The sequence below is a fragment of the Nannospalax galili genome, unplaced genomic scaffold, assembly GCF_000622305.1.
Source record: "Nannospalax galili isolate Female #2095 unplaced genomic scaffold, S.galili_v1.0 scaffold206, whole genome shotgun sequence".
Classification (NCBI taxonomy): domain Eukaryota; kingdom Metazoa; phylum Chordata; class Mammalia; order Rodentia; family Spalacidae; genus Nannospalax; species Nannospalax galili.
Genome location: NW_008358101.1, coordinates 8,244,187 through 8,259,186, shown reverse-complemented (window position 1 = coordinate 8,259,186; position 15,000 = coordinate 8,244,187). Strand labels below are relative to the sequence as shown.

At 37.0% G+C, this 15,000-nt stretch overlaps 1 protein-coding gene across 49 annotated transcripts in view; it reads right to left on the bottom strand.

Annotated features, from left to right (window-relative positions):
- Positions 1-15,000, bottom strand: part of Rims1 (regulating synaptic membrane exocytosis 1) — a 486,359-nt gene that overhangs the window by 72,221 nt on the left and 399,138 nt on the right. For 42 of the 49 annotated variants that reach the window (XM_029557777.1, XM_017795156.2, XM_008856294.3 and 39 more), the window contains one exon: positions 280-515. The exons of the other annotated variants lie outside the window; for them this stretch is intronic. In XM_029557777.1, coding sequence (XP_029413637.1) covers positions 280-515 — 236 coding nt within the window. The remainder of the gene's footprint in view (positions 1-279; positions 516-15,000) is intronic. 49 annotated transcript variants of the gene reach the window in all.

The following is a 15,000-nucleotide window of genomic DNA, read 5'->3' as shown; positions in this document are numbered from 1 at the left end:
CATTTCCTTGCATGTTTGTAAACATGGCTTTTTTTTAATTTAAAGAAAAATATTTGATAACTTTACAGGTTAACAAACAATACCTTCTTCAGAGAGCTGCACAGAGGAAAAGAATAAAGAGCATACATTTAACAGATTTTTAGAGACAGAAAAATATGCACTTTCTTTTCAAAGAACTGAATACACGCACAATCCCATCACAAACTGCGACACAGGGATCACAACTGGGGCTTCTCCAAAAGAACGGGGGCATGCGAAAGCTTAGTGCATTGGGCTCACCTGTTTGGCTAAGCTGAGATGTGCTTCTACTTCTTCGAGACACTATGGCGACCACTTTGGCACTCAGGCTGGACCTCCGCTTCTTTCCACCTACTCCAACAGTACCCACGGCTGTGTCCGACTGGCTGCCGTCATTATGCTCCAGTGTGTATATCTCTCCACTTACACTGGTGCTCTTGATGATGGCTCTTCCTGAAGTCCCCATCCGTCTGCCTTGCATTTTAGGGGTAAATGAACTATATTTACAAAGTAAAAACATATATGCATCCATAAATTATAGGCCAGCATATCTGAAACTCTTAAGCTAATTTACTTTTTAAATAATCCAGACATATTTTAGGGGACAGGCCAACTGAATGAGGAGCAGCAGTCTTAGAGTCACACATGTTGTTAGAACACAATGACCGTTCACAGCGTGTTTGCAAGACATAACTGAGAACTGTGGCATTTCAACACACAGTAAGATACAGGCTTTTGAAGACAGTGAAAAGAAACACAGCCAATGCTTTTTATGGTTCTGTGGGGAAGTCTTAACCCCTGATGCTGTAAGTTTTTTGAGTCCTTACAATGTTTATAAAACCTGATTCAAATGGCCCTCGCCACTGTATTGGTCTTTTCCATTTGCTACTTCTTGTTTTGTAAATCAAAATATGCATAAAGGTAACATGGAATCTTTTGTAGTGGTCTCTTAAATTTTTTTGACTTATTTTTTACGTGTACGAGTGCTTTGCATATATGTACGTGTAACACATGGGGGCAATGTAACTCCCCTGGAACTGGAGTTATAAATGATTGTTGGCCTTCATATGGGTGCTGGGAACTGAACCTGGGTCCTCTACAAGAGCAGTATTATTAAACCATTGTGCCATTTCTCCAGCCCCCAATATGGAATATTTAGGAAAGCTATTGACACTTTATATGATTCAGAACAAATCCTAAAATTCCTACAAAAAACAGAATAGAAATCAGTGGGCCCCTGGAAGATATTTATGGTGACCTGTACATTAGTGTCTCAGTTAAAAGAAGTGTGTTCAGAAAGATAGGCTAAAAGAGAAGAAAGCTCAGAAAAATTGGTCCCTAGGAATTTATGAAGTATAAACTGAAAATAGTTAATTTTGATGAGAGTAATTTGGAATGTTTAATCCTTACAAGCGTTGGTTCAATTGCACAACATCAAAACCCCAACAATTATGAGATTTTTTTTTTGAGGTGCTAAGTCTAACACATACTAGGCAAGCACTCTACTAATACACCATATTTTCACCTCTATAAGAAAGACACATCTTCATTTTATTCCAATCAGTTTTCATGAATTCAAAGTTTTAAGTCAGGTAAAATTTTATTTTTATGGGCCAGTCATAAACTGATTTTTAAGGGATTTATCATTTCAACTCCAATAGACTTTCTAATGAATATTATCAAATTCTTCTATCATCATTATTTGAATGCACCATCTAATTCTGAAGTCTTTTTTAAGTCTACTCCTGTTATTTGCTTTTTTCTACTACAATTTTGTTGGTGGATCTATATAAACTGTCAAGATCCGGTCATTTCACAAACATGAATTGTTCACCTTCAATCAAACACTTAAAACTAAGAAATCAGTAGCATTTGATCTGTCAATAGTATTGGTGCATGTGTATGTAGATATTGGTGGGTGTGTTCATATGTGTGAATGTATGTGTGAAGGTCAGAGATCAACCTTGGGTTTCCATCCTCAGGAGCTATCCACATTGCTGTTCTTCATCTAAAAACTTGGTTTTGAGAAGAATTTCATACATGAGTATTGCATTTGTGTTATTTCCATCCCTCCAAGTCCCTCCAACTCCTTTCATGTCCCCCCCACCACTCACTGCTTCTTGTCCTCTTCTTTGATTAGCTACATATAAATAAATGAATAAATTTGTGCACATGTGTGTGTGTGTGTGTGTGTGTGTGGCGTGTGCATGCACACAAGCCTGCATAGAGTCCATTTAGTGGTCCTTGTGTGTTCCCGTGTTTAGTGATCCCCACTTGGCAACAGATAACTTCTCAGGCAGCTAGTCCGTGGAGAAAACTGATTCTCTCCCTCAGCATCCACTGATTGCCAGTAACTCTTCGTCTTTGGGTGGGACGCTCCCCGCCTCCGCAGCCATGTAATTTCTCCTATCCACGTTGGCATGTCAACTGTTTTTGTCATTATACAGATCTGTTTTTTTAGAAAAGTTCTCTTACTGGGGCCTGAGGCTCACCAATCAGGCTAGCTGGTTGTCCAGAGCCAGGGAATCTGCCTGTCTTCTCCTCCATCTCTGAAACTCTGCGATTATACAATCACCAAGGCAGGATTTTATGTGGGTGCTGGAGATCAAATTCAGTCTCCATGGTTGAATGGCATGCACTTTACCCACTAAGCTGTCTCCTCAGCCTCTCACCAGTGTCCATAACACATTCTGAGCTATGGTTACTAAAAACCACTCTTGATTATTTTTCCTAAGTAATGGACAAATTAACATGTACCTATTCTCTCTTCATTACTTCCATAAAAGTATACCTCTAGAATAAATCTCAACTTTCATTAAAAATCATTATGTAACTTCTCAGCTTTGGGGCTAAGATCAAGTATGAAAAATTATTTCACCAACAGCCCTATTGTGAAATTCAGAACACGACTCCTTAGGTCACAGAGAAATTTAAAGGTACAGACAAATGTCTTTTTATCATATTCCAATTCTGAAGACTTAAGATGAGCTGGAAGGTTTCAAAACTTTTTCCTGGATATTTAATTATAATAACAAAATATTCTGGAATGCCAACATTTACCAAAAACAAAAACAAAACAAAACAAAACAAAAAAAACACCCCAAACATTGTGCAACAAGTGCTGTCATTTTAGGGTGTATGTTTTATGTTTTATTAAATAATTCTCCAAAGAAATTTTAATATATTATTTTTCCCTGAACAATGAAATATATAAGGATGATTTTAAGCTTCTAAAATGTGGATGGTTAGAGCTAAAGAACTTAAAACACTATGAGGTTCAATGAGATGCCAAGGCCTTTGAAAGTCTATTGACTTTCAAACCTTATCAACAGGATTCATCAGTTCAAAGGTCATGGCTTTAGCATAAACGCATGTTCTACTTCCTTCATTCTTTAATTGTATTTTGTCTGCTTTGGCTGTTTAAAAAGCTAGTCCAGGGGCTAGGGAGATGCCTTAGCATTTAAGAGCACTGGCTGCTCTTGCAGATGACCCAGGTTCAAATCCCAGCAACCACATGCAGCTAACGACTTTCTGTAACTCCAATTCCAGGGAATCTGACACCTTCTTCTGTCCTCTGTGGGCACTGCATGACATAAGTGCAGTTACATATATGCAGGCAATAAACTCATATACATAAAATAAAAATGGCAAATATTTTTAAAAAGCTATTCTAATCATTTGTGTGTACCTGGATTCTCTAACATTCATACAAAAGACTTCTCCTTTATAAAGCTCTCAGAATCTCTCTGGCATCATGACTAGTCTCTCCGCTAGTCTTTTAATTTATATTTTGTGCTGATAATATTAACACCCTCACATTATTATTCAGCATGTACCATACACCTTTCTAAATCTGCTACAACACCCATCCCATTGATAAATGACTTTATTTTGGAGTGGAAAGTGAAAAAAAGTGACCTAGCAGTATTGAAACTGCCTGTGATGCAGCCCACCTATTTATTCAAAAAGTATCACCTTTGCTCTTTGAACTGCCTCTTGCTCCAGCTACTTCTGGCTGACATGTCTCTTCAAGGAGCTGTCTATACATCTTCTCTGCCTCTTCTCTTCTGAATTGATTTGTCATGTTTTCCTCTACCCGTTTACTAAAACTGCATATCAAGTGATCAAGCTAACACAAAGGGCAGACTTACACTCACTCTAGCATTCCTTTTATCTTCTGCAACGACTGTACACGTGTGTATGTGTGTGTGTGTGTGTGTAAAATTACATGATTTCTCATACTGTCCTTAGAACTAGCTTGTCAGTCTGCTTGCTTTCTGTCTAAAGAGTTAATTTAAACATTAACATTTCCATTTGCCTTAATAATTCCCTTCATTTTGAGAATTATGCTTTTTAATTTCTATTTTTATTTTATGTGTATGAGTCTTTTGCCTGCACCTGTGTCATGCAGAGAATTATAGTTTGCAAGTGTGGAAGCCCCACCGAAGATGGCCAGATGGACTAACCAAGCTGTATTGCTCAAGAAGGGCACTGAGATGGCTCTCTCAGCCCAGTCTGAGTGAGACTCTGTTCTCTTTTCTCTAACTCTGATTTTCTGTGTGTGCTTTGGGTTAATTTTCTTGGTAGTTCTAGTTCTTGGCAATACAGGCTCTCATTTTGCTTTGTCACTAAAAACACATTCCCAACTAGGGGTGACAACAATGCCTTATCTACCTACAGATGAAGTCTTCTGGAAAACAGACACCAAGGATAAGCTGAAAGTTGGGTGTGAGAAATGATAGAAAATGTGGCATGTTGGTCTTTTTGATCTATTTGTTTGCATGTTAGAAAAAAGCTCACATCATTCACAAGACCATCTTATGTACACTGGGAAAAAATAATTGTCCTATAAAGTGTGTGCTTAGGTTTCCATGTTGGTTTGGGTACTACAGCTGAGTGACAAAAATGAAGTGTAAAGTTATGCTCAAAAAATAAAGTTAACTGCCGATGAAAATAATTTTACTATGTCTGAACCGTTGGAATAGCTATCTGAGCCAACCAAGAATAGACAGAAATGTGTCCTACATTTGAAGAGCCGCTGTTCTGATTGATCCATTCAGACTAATATGCAGCTCCATTATTTCAACATAAAGAACGGAAGAATGAATGCCCAGGGGAAATGGGACTGAACTTCTAATACTTTGAATATATTAGCTTTCAATAAAATCCATTCTTAAGAAATTACTGACTTAGAAGTATTATAAGAATTGAAACCTGCAAAGTGGAGATGTCAAAATATCCAATAATTTTAGCTAAACAGGATTTTGAAAACCATAGTAAGATTTCACTTTATGTGAAACAGAACAATAATAATAATAAAAAGAAACATTAATAATTACTGAAGAAAAGCTGGAGAAATTAGAACACTCAGTGTGGCTAGTGGCAATGTAAAAATGACGGTGACGCTTTTGAAGACAGTTAATATAGTTAAATTTAAATGCAGTTGAAGTTGGCGTTCCATATGAATAAAGATTTCCACTCAAAAGTGAAACCTAATGTTAACATATAACCCAGCAATTCCATTTCCAGGGATATTCTCAAAAGAATTGAAGACATAGTCACACAAAGACACATACATGCGTGCACGCACACACGTGCGCACACATCAGCATTCAAAAGAAAGAAGTGGAGACAACTGAAATGACTACTGGATTGCACACTTTAAAAATCAGTTTTATGGAATGTGAAATATATCTACACAAATATAAATAAGGAGCTTTATGTCTTTTCCTTTATTTTATTAGTTGTCACATAACTTTAAAATTAATATTTAAGTAGGTTTCACTTTAATTCCTTTCTAAGCGATTACACAGGGGCTTCGCTTACTGAATACATTAATATCTATTCCAACAATGTTTTAAGATATGGAAAAGGGCATAACTAAATTGAACTATCAGTCTGAGAAAAGCCCTGATATCAGTAACACTCAATACACAAACTGGTAAGAACATATAGAAGGAATTCTGAACAGCCTCCTATGAGACTGGCATACATGTCCACTGTGGTTTAAAGGCTATTAGAACCACAGATAGCGAAGAAAGTGAACCTGGAGCTAAGAAGTGTTATGGGGACTCATACTGAGAAGGGATGGAAATAAAACCTCGTGTGAGGTTGTTTTAAGAAGTTATGGGGAACACAAACTGATATAGGACTGAAGTGAAGCCTGGTATGAGGTTGCTTTAGCCTCTACAGTAAAAATTTGACATGTGTGTGTGTGTGTGTGTGTGTGTGTGTGTGTGTGTGTGTGAAGCATGCTTCTTAGAAGCTACTGAATTATGGGAACACAGTTGATAAAATCATTTTAAGCATTAACAAAAATAAAACCAGAGTATCCTGAGCTTACTTTCCCTAGCACGCACTGAAAAAACCTTTTGTTCTCTAAAGATGTAAAGTAGTATATAAGACAATTAAATTCATATTTTTAAAAAATTTTATTTATTATTTTTATTTTATGTGTATGCGTGTATTGCCTGCATGTAGGTAAGTGCACCCGTGTTGTGCAATGCCCGCAGAGGTCAGAAGAGGCTGTCCGATCCCCTGGGACTGGAGTTATGGACAGTTGTTAGCTGCCATGTGGGTGCTGGGATTCAAACCTGGGTCTTCTGCAAGAACAATCACTGTTCTGCTCCATTATTCCAGTGTAAACTGGCTGGTGCAAATGTTTGGAACAGGAAAGAAATATATCGTCTAAAATCTCCTTTGAAAAGTTTATGATACTTTCAGAGAAACACTATAGGCTAAGGGAAAAAAAGAATGCTATTCTTAAGTTGGCAGCAAATTCAAATTAAAAATAATGTGTAACACAAATGACATAATAAATAATTTATGATTGTAAAAAACTAATATACATCACCTAATTTGTGAAACCAACATTTGTGCATGAAACTGGTATTTTTCTTATGTCTTACAGGAATACAGACCAAAAAATGTTAGAGTTCGACCATCACTCTTTGATAGAAAGAAAGGAGAATCAATACAAGGCATAATCAACAGTTAAGGCTGCAATGAACATAAATTCACAATACCATTTACAAAAGAGTTAAGTTCAATAATAAAAATATTTGAATCCTAAGTTTGGGATGGCATACAAGTTACTAATCATATATGGGAGATATGAATAGAAATTTGCAGATCAATATAAAATGCTATGCTCAGGTGTCTAGCTGAGAATTCTTGGAGGTTACAACTCAGGGATGGATGGTTGATATCCAAAATGTAACAACATACCTCATGAAAATATCTTGGAGAACTCAGTTGAAATAATTATCTGTTAGAACTGTTAGGTGCGCTAAAATTCGACCATAAATTAGATTCAAGCTTTTTAAACAGGTCAAGCCTTAAGAATAATGGTCTCTGTAATCTGTATTGAATCTCACCCTCTTGTATACATCTATGCGTTGCCTTTTATGTAAGGCTGAAAGTGGTCTCAGTGTTGTGGTATCACACACATTTTGTTAGATGTACCTAAATCTTATACCTATTCCTAGGTATTTTGTGTTATGGGATTATACGTAATGGTGTCTTGTTGATTTCCTTTCCTGAGGTTATTGCTAAAACTTGAAAACACAATTGCTCCTATTATACTGAACTTGTATAACATGACTTTATTACAATTGAATTGTTAATTATACTAGTTTTTCCCCCCAAATTCTCTGGGGTTTTCTACATCTATAACCATATAAACAATAACGAATTTTAATTCACTTCAAATCTTTATGGCTTTTGTTTACTCATTTCTTTGTCCTACATTATTATAGTCTACGTCCAACACTTGCTAAGGCACTCTGAATATTGCTCAACAGTAGGTCTCTGTGGCTTCATTCAGCGGGGATGTACTTCATATTGACCTTTAGGTACTATGATAATTATTTTAGATAACTTTTAGCCTCATAGTAAGAAATATCTTTTCCTGGGGGCTGGAGAGATGGCTCAGCAGTTAAGAACACTGGTTGTTCTTGCAGAAGACCCAGATTTGAATCCCAGCACCCACATGGCAAACAGTTGTCCATAATTCCAGTCCCAGGGGATCCGACAGCCTCTTCTGATTGTGACATGTACACTCTCCAGCGCACACACACACACACACACACACACACACACACACACACACACTCCCCACCACCACCACTACCATCACCACCACCAACAAAATAAATAAATAAATAAATAAATAAATAAATAAATAAATAAATAAATAAATAAATAAAATTTAAAAAAAGAAATATCTTTTCCTGATTTGCCAAGATTGGATTTTTTTTTCCTTCTTGCTCATACTCAAGTCCTGGATAGTCCAGATCTCACTACCTACATCAGAATGGCTTTGAACTCTTTTTAACAGTCTTGTTCAGATTCAGAAGTGCTGGGATTATAAGTGTGAGCCACCAAGCCTGGATCTAATATTACTTTTAATCATAAATGTGTGCTGAGCTTTATCATAGCCTTCCTTCTTAACTATATTAAGGAGGCACCAGGTACCATGGGGATGAACATATGATTCCTTTCATTGTCATGAATTACACAGAATGCTAAGCCAATTTTTTATTTGGTGCTAATACATCTTTATTTCTCTCTCCCTCCATCCCTCTCTCTCTTCCCTCTCTCCCTCTCTCTCTTCCTTACCTCCCCCTCTTTCAACTTGCAGAAAATTTGCGACATCTTTACATATTTAAATGAGAATTTTTACTTGCTTTTCCTGTCTCATCAGGTCCTTAACAAATTTATCAAGGGCAGACTGGCAGTTCAGAAGTCTTTCCAATTTTCCTTATCTTCAAAAATTTCTTTAGCATTAAAGATATTTATTCTTTAGTGTTTAGAATTATTTAAAAGTGGATCTGCCTGGGTGAGGAGATTGTTTTTTTCATGCAGAGGTTTAAAGCAATTATGAAATTATTTTTAATGAAGGTAAGGTTGCTCAGATGTTTAAAATTTATAGTCAGTTTTGGGACTGGAGAGATGGCTCAGTGGTTAAGAATACTGACTGCTCTTGCAGAGGACCTGGGTTCGATTCCCAGCACCCACATGGCGGCTACAAACCGTCCTTAACTCCAGTTCCAGGGGAACCCAAAGCCCACTTCTGACCTCCGCAGTACTCCATGGGTGCACTCACTTACATGCAGGCAATACACTTATACACATAAAATAAAAAAATAATAAAATATTTAAAATTTATAGTCAGTTTTTGTTAAGTTGTAATTTTCAAGGATTCTGTATATTTCATGTAAGCCAAGGTTAGGAAAAGTAACTTTTTTGAAGGGCCAGACGACAAATATTTTAGTCTTCATGGGCGATAATGCTCTGTCACAAATACTCAAAGTTTCTGCACTCAAGTTTTCCCTGTTACAGACAATGGATAAGCAAAAGGACTTAATTGTTTCTCTAACGGCATGCACTCACACAAAGGCTGTGAGGCCGACTTAGCTGTCTCTTTTCTGTTCACCTTGGTCTGATTTGTAAAACCATAACAGCGTTGCCTATTGTTTAGAATATCATTAAAACATATGTACAATCCATATTATTAGTTTTTCACATTCCATGCTGTGTAAACTAATATTTATATTTAGTTCATTTATATTTTTGTGAATTTTGTTCTCTTTGAGTGCTGGGGATTTAACTTGGGGTATTACATTTGCTACCACTAGCTATACCCTCAGTCCTGGTCCTTTTATTTTTGTTGTGATTATTGGTATATCTGGAGCCAAGACACAAGTCTTCTCCTCTCCTATTTTCTTCTTTTATTATTTTTGCCTAAATTAGGCATTTTATTATTTCACATTTTTCACACTATTAAAAATTAAGTCATGAGTCGGGCGGGGTGGCACATGCCTTTAATCCTAGCACTCCAAGGCAGGCAGATCTCTGTTAGTTCAAGGCCAGCCTTGATATATCACAGTGAAAGATTTATCGTCCTCTTTTTTTTTTTTTTTTTTAAAAAAAAAAAAAAAAAAAAAAAAAAAAAAAAAAAAGTCATGAATTCAACTACTCTGAAGGTTAAAATAGGTATTTTGACTTACTAAAATCTTCATTAAATTACACAGTTTGTCACTTCTAGAATAATTCAAGAACTGTTCTGAAGCTTAATTCTATTACTCTTCCCTCACCGAGATGGGAGAAAAAGACAGGGGCATCCTTAGCTACATGAGCCACTGAAACTGGCCAATTCTGCAGCAAAAAAATATCTTGTTTCAAGGGGGAAGGGGAGGACTGGCTCCTGAGGTTGTCTGTCCTCTGACTTCTCAGGGGTCATGTACCTGCAACTCCCACACATGAACACGTATGCACACATTATATATACACATACATGCAAAGTAAGCATTTTAGGACTGGGCTATCACCCCATTCCTGCCCTACTGAGTTTCCTACAGGAAAACAAAGATGTTTAGCATGTCCACTCTGTCTCTGTGCATTTCAGAGTGTAGTCTACATCTTCCCCCACACACAGCAGCACCTGAAATCTGTGCTCACTCTCCGACCTTTCAGCGGCTGTATTTGTTTGGGATGAGAAACTTTTTTTCCCATAGGAGTAGCTCATTAGCAAAGGCCAATCTGAAGCTCTTTACTTGCAGTTACCAGTTTCTCTGTCAGTTTCTGAACTGGGACATCTGTTTCTTCAGCCTAGTGAGACCACTGCTCTCTGCTCAGGTTCTGGTTCCCAAGCTCACAAAGTTGGAAGTGCCTTCAGAGGAAATAAACAGATACGGCACTACTCTTTTTTTTTAATGGAAAAATACATAATTACTTACAAAGGAAGACTCATCATAAAAACCTCAAAGCACTCAGCAGAAGCCATAAAAACTAAGAAAGCATGGAATCACATACTTTAAACCCTGAAAGTAAATAACTGCCTGTCCTAGTTTGCTTTAAAAAAATTTTTTAATAACTACGTGATTAGAAGAAACATTTTGTTACATATTCACTAACTAACACACTCCAGAGCAAGAGTGCATCTCTTTCACAAGTGGCTGTAAACTTCTAGACTCACAGTTGAATTAATATAGTTATAAAATATTGAACTCAGTATAAGCCTTATAAGATATAAAATTGGATGAGTTTTTAACATTTAAAAAAGATCTCCGTTTCACTTTAGAATATATCGTTCCTCGCAGAAAGACTCATTGTTTTTGCTACTAACACTGAGATGTTGGCACGTGCATCTCTAATCTGTATGTATCTGATTATTACTAGTCATAATCAGTTGCACTAATCTTGTTTTTATTTATTTATTTTTCTTTCTTTCAATGATTGGCATGCCTCAAATCTCTCTGTTTGCTTTAAAATTCTTTCTACTAGTTTCTTGTTTGGTATTTATCATTTTGCTTGACAATTCAAGCTATACAATAAAACTAAAACTGACTGTGTTGATCTTGCTTGTTTTTGAATAAGGAATTCTTATCTAATATCCTGTTACTAGACTCTCCAGGTCATAAGTAATGAAGACACACATTATATAATCACAATGTAGCTATTTATTTCTTTCAAACACTGAGTTGCTCTCATCACATTATGTATCATCATCACATATTATCCTTCTTATATACAGGTCCCCAGTGTCCTGATTTTGTCACAGAAGGGCAGACATGCCCTGCTTTACCTGGAAGTCAACTCACCTGACATTCTTAAGTGGAAGGCTCTGCTTCGAGGTTTGCCAAAGCCAAAACTTTCCTCAGTGTAACAGGCACTAGCCGAGCATTTTTGTAGGACTTTTTGAAACCTTGATATTTATTTTAGGCAACTCTACATTCTATTTAATGCATGCTTAAAGCACCTCCTTCTGACAGTTCCATTTTTTCTTTAATTCATCTAAATTTAGAAGCTGACTTCTTTAATTTTTTTGTTTTGTTTTTTGTTTTTTGGAAGCAGCAACTCCATGTAGCCCCAGCTGGCATGACACTCACTGTGTAGATCAGGCTGGCCTCAATCTCAGAGATCTGCCTACCACTGCCTCACAAGTGCTGGGATTAAAGGCATGTGCCACCAAGCCTAACTGATTTCTTTTGTTTAAAAATTATTTTGTTTATTAACTTTTATTTTTATACGTTTGAGTGTTTTACCTACATACACATGTATGTAGTACCCATGTTGTAAAATGCCTACTGAGGCCAGAAGAGGATGTCAGATCCCCCGGAACTGGAGTTAGAGACAGTTGTTACCTGACACATGGGTGCTGGAAACCAAACCTGGGTCTTCTGCTATAGCACATACCCGAATAAACAGTTTAACTCTCAGCTTTAGTTTTTAAGAAGAGCAGATGGGAACTTGGGGCATCCATTCTTTCAACTATCTCCTGGGACTGTGTGTTGAGCCAGGCCTCACCTATAATTTTATTCAAAACTATTTCTCCAGCATCAGTTTGGTGTACTACAAGCTTGGATCCATCTTTATCTTATCAGACATTTTGCCCTTCATCTAAAACATCTCATACACACAATGCCAAGCATTCTTCTCAGTCTTCACTGTTTTCAATGAAGATATGACTATGAATTCACTGCCATTCAGCACTTTGACTAGTTAATTCTCAAGCCAATCCATATATTCACTATCTTGGGTGGAGGGCAAATTGAGGTTTGGAGGGTTCAAGGTCAGGTGCCCAAGTCACAAGAGTCCATGGCTCAGGGAGTTTGTTTGCACTGTAAAACAGTAGCTTTTTCATTGAAAGGTTAAGTAAAAGTCATTAGTCCATATTCCTTTTACAAAGGAAAAGTTATTCCTACACTCTGTGAGAGCAGCCAGTACTCAGCCATCTCTCCAGCCACTTGATTTCTTTAATTTTTAATTTAGGTTAAGGATATGGTTGTTTTTAGATTCATGTTAGCTAAAGTTTTAACTATTTTCTCACAAAATTAGAGAGGAGTTAAAAAAATCAATTACTTGCAACATTAAATCTGTTGCCATGATAGAAAGTAAAATCAATAGGATTCTATGGCTAATTTGAACTTGTATTCTAAATGGGAGTAATCCTGACCCCAAAGGGGGATTACTGGTTCTCACTTAAAGGGGATTAAAAAAAAAAAAACTTAGGTAGTGCAATGGCTAGTAATCCTAAGGATCACGGTATAGAAACACCAGCTGAGCTTGGTGATGTGTACCTTTAAAACCAAAAAAACCAAAAACCAAAAAAACAAAAGAGCATAAAACCAAAACTAAACCAAACACTACCGAGCCACAGAGCTAAGGATGCTGCTGTTTTCTTTTGTCCTAGAGAATCAGTTTCAGCCACAGCATTTGCATACCAGTATCCAGGGCATAACTGATGAGGGAATGAATGACTAAAGAGAACGTTATGGCAAGGTGTACAGAAATTGTGCATTTGATGACGTTCTCAACTGAACTGGAGACTGGTATCTGAGGAGAAGGCAGTCTGTGGGGAAGGCTGGCAGCCCACACACTGTTCTGTCCCTACATTTGTGATCACAGGGTGCTTTCTATTCAGTGATCACTAACAACTCTCCTTCTGCCTGCTTAAACCCCAGCGTTTTCTCAGTTCCTGCTTTGAGCTCCGTCTGCCCTTTTCTCTCACCTTTCCCTTGCCTTCGGTACTTCTTGTGACTTGCACTGACCCACTTCCGAGCCCCACCTGACCTCTTCCCTGGCCTTTCCCTTGCCCTAGGTACTACTTCTCATAACTTGCACTGTTCCACTTCCACTTGCAGCATCTTTTTCCCTCTGTTTTCTGGACCCTGACTTTCTTACATTTCCCCTACTCTATGTTCCTGGTGGTTATTTTCTCAAATATCTTAGATGTCATTTCCAGTTCAGGATGCAAGCTCTGCCCTGTCCTGGCATTTTCCCTCTTTGTTAGGAAAGACTCTAGAGTCTGGATTCTTTTTACTTTTCACAGCTTCATGCATTTCTTTCTTTATAATTGCCTTTAGAATTTTATCCTTTCTAAGTGAGAACTGTTTAAAAATTATGAAAATAGTAATGCATCAAATATGAACTTCTATTTCTGGAAATGATTTAGATGATACCTTCTGAAAAAAAAACTAATTCTTAGAAACTTAGATGTGATAGAAAATCTGCAACTAATACTTGTTAAACCACAAACTTGAGCTCAAAAGAAATAACAGCATTCCTCCTTAGCCAAAAGAGCAAAAGAGAATTGAAAGGGCCAGGCGTGGTGGCGCACGCCTTTAATCCCAGTACCCGGGAGGCAGAGGCAGGGGGATCTCTGTGAGTTCAAGGCCAGCCTGGTCTACATAGTGAGTTCCAAGACAGCTGGGGTTACAGGGAGACCCTGTCTCAAAAAGGCCAAGAAAAAAAAGAGAGAATTGAAAAGAGGCTGGTAATCAGAGAATAAATGTCTTGAGAGGTTTTATGGATCAGAAATTTACAGGCTTGGGTCCAGGCTCAGGGTTGGGTACAACCTAATCCCTGAATGTGCCAATATTCAAAAGAAACAATAAGGAACATTGTGCATCTCAGTATATGGTCACTACTCCTATCTGCCATTTCTAATAAAAATTTTTTCAAGATGGACAATGGCTCTAGAATGAAGGTTAAGAGATATAAAAAGATGGCTGTCAGAAAATACATGGGAAAATATAAAGTATTTATTAGACAAATAACATGCAATAATAGAAGAGAATCAACAGTATAACTAAAACATTGCCCAAAATGATGCAAATGATGGGGCTAATGTCCATGGCAGTCACGTTTTTTTTTTCTCTCCTAGGAGAATGTACAAGCAATTATCCACTTCAAATTTATTTACTGTTCCTCAAAGCTGCGACACTAAATTAGTTAGTAAATCTACAGAAATGCCATAATTCCTATAATAATCAAGAGTGGAAATGGAATGAAAATAATTCCATCAAAAACTAAAAAGGAAAGAACTTAAAAATGTATATCGGAAAATAAAATAGCAAAAACATTTCCAAACCTATCAGAAATCAAAATGAATGCCTCAAAGCAAAAATCAAAAAACAGTACCATTGTGCGCACTACATAAAAGAAAATGTTATCCATACTCTCTACCTTTGGATATTT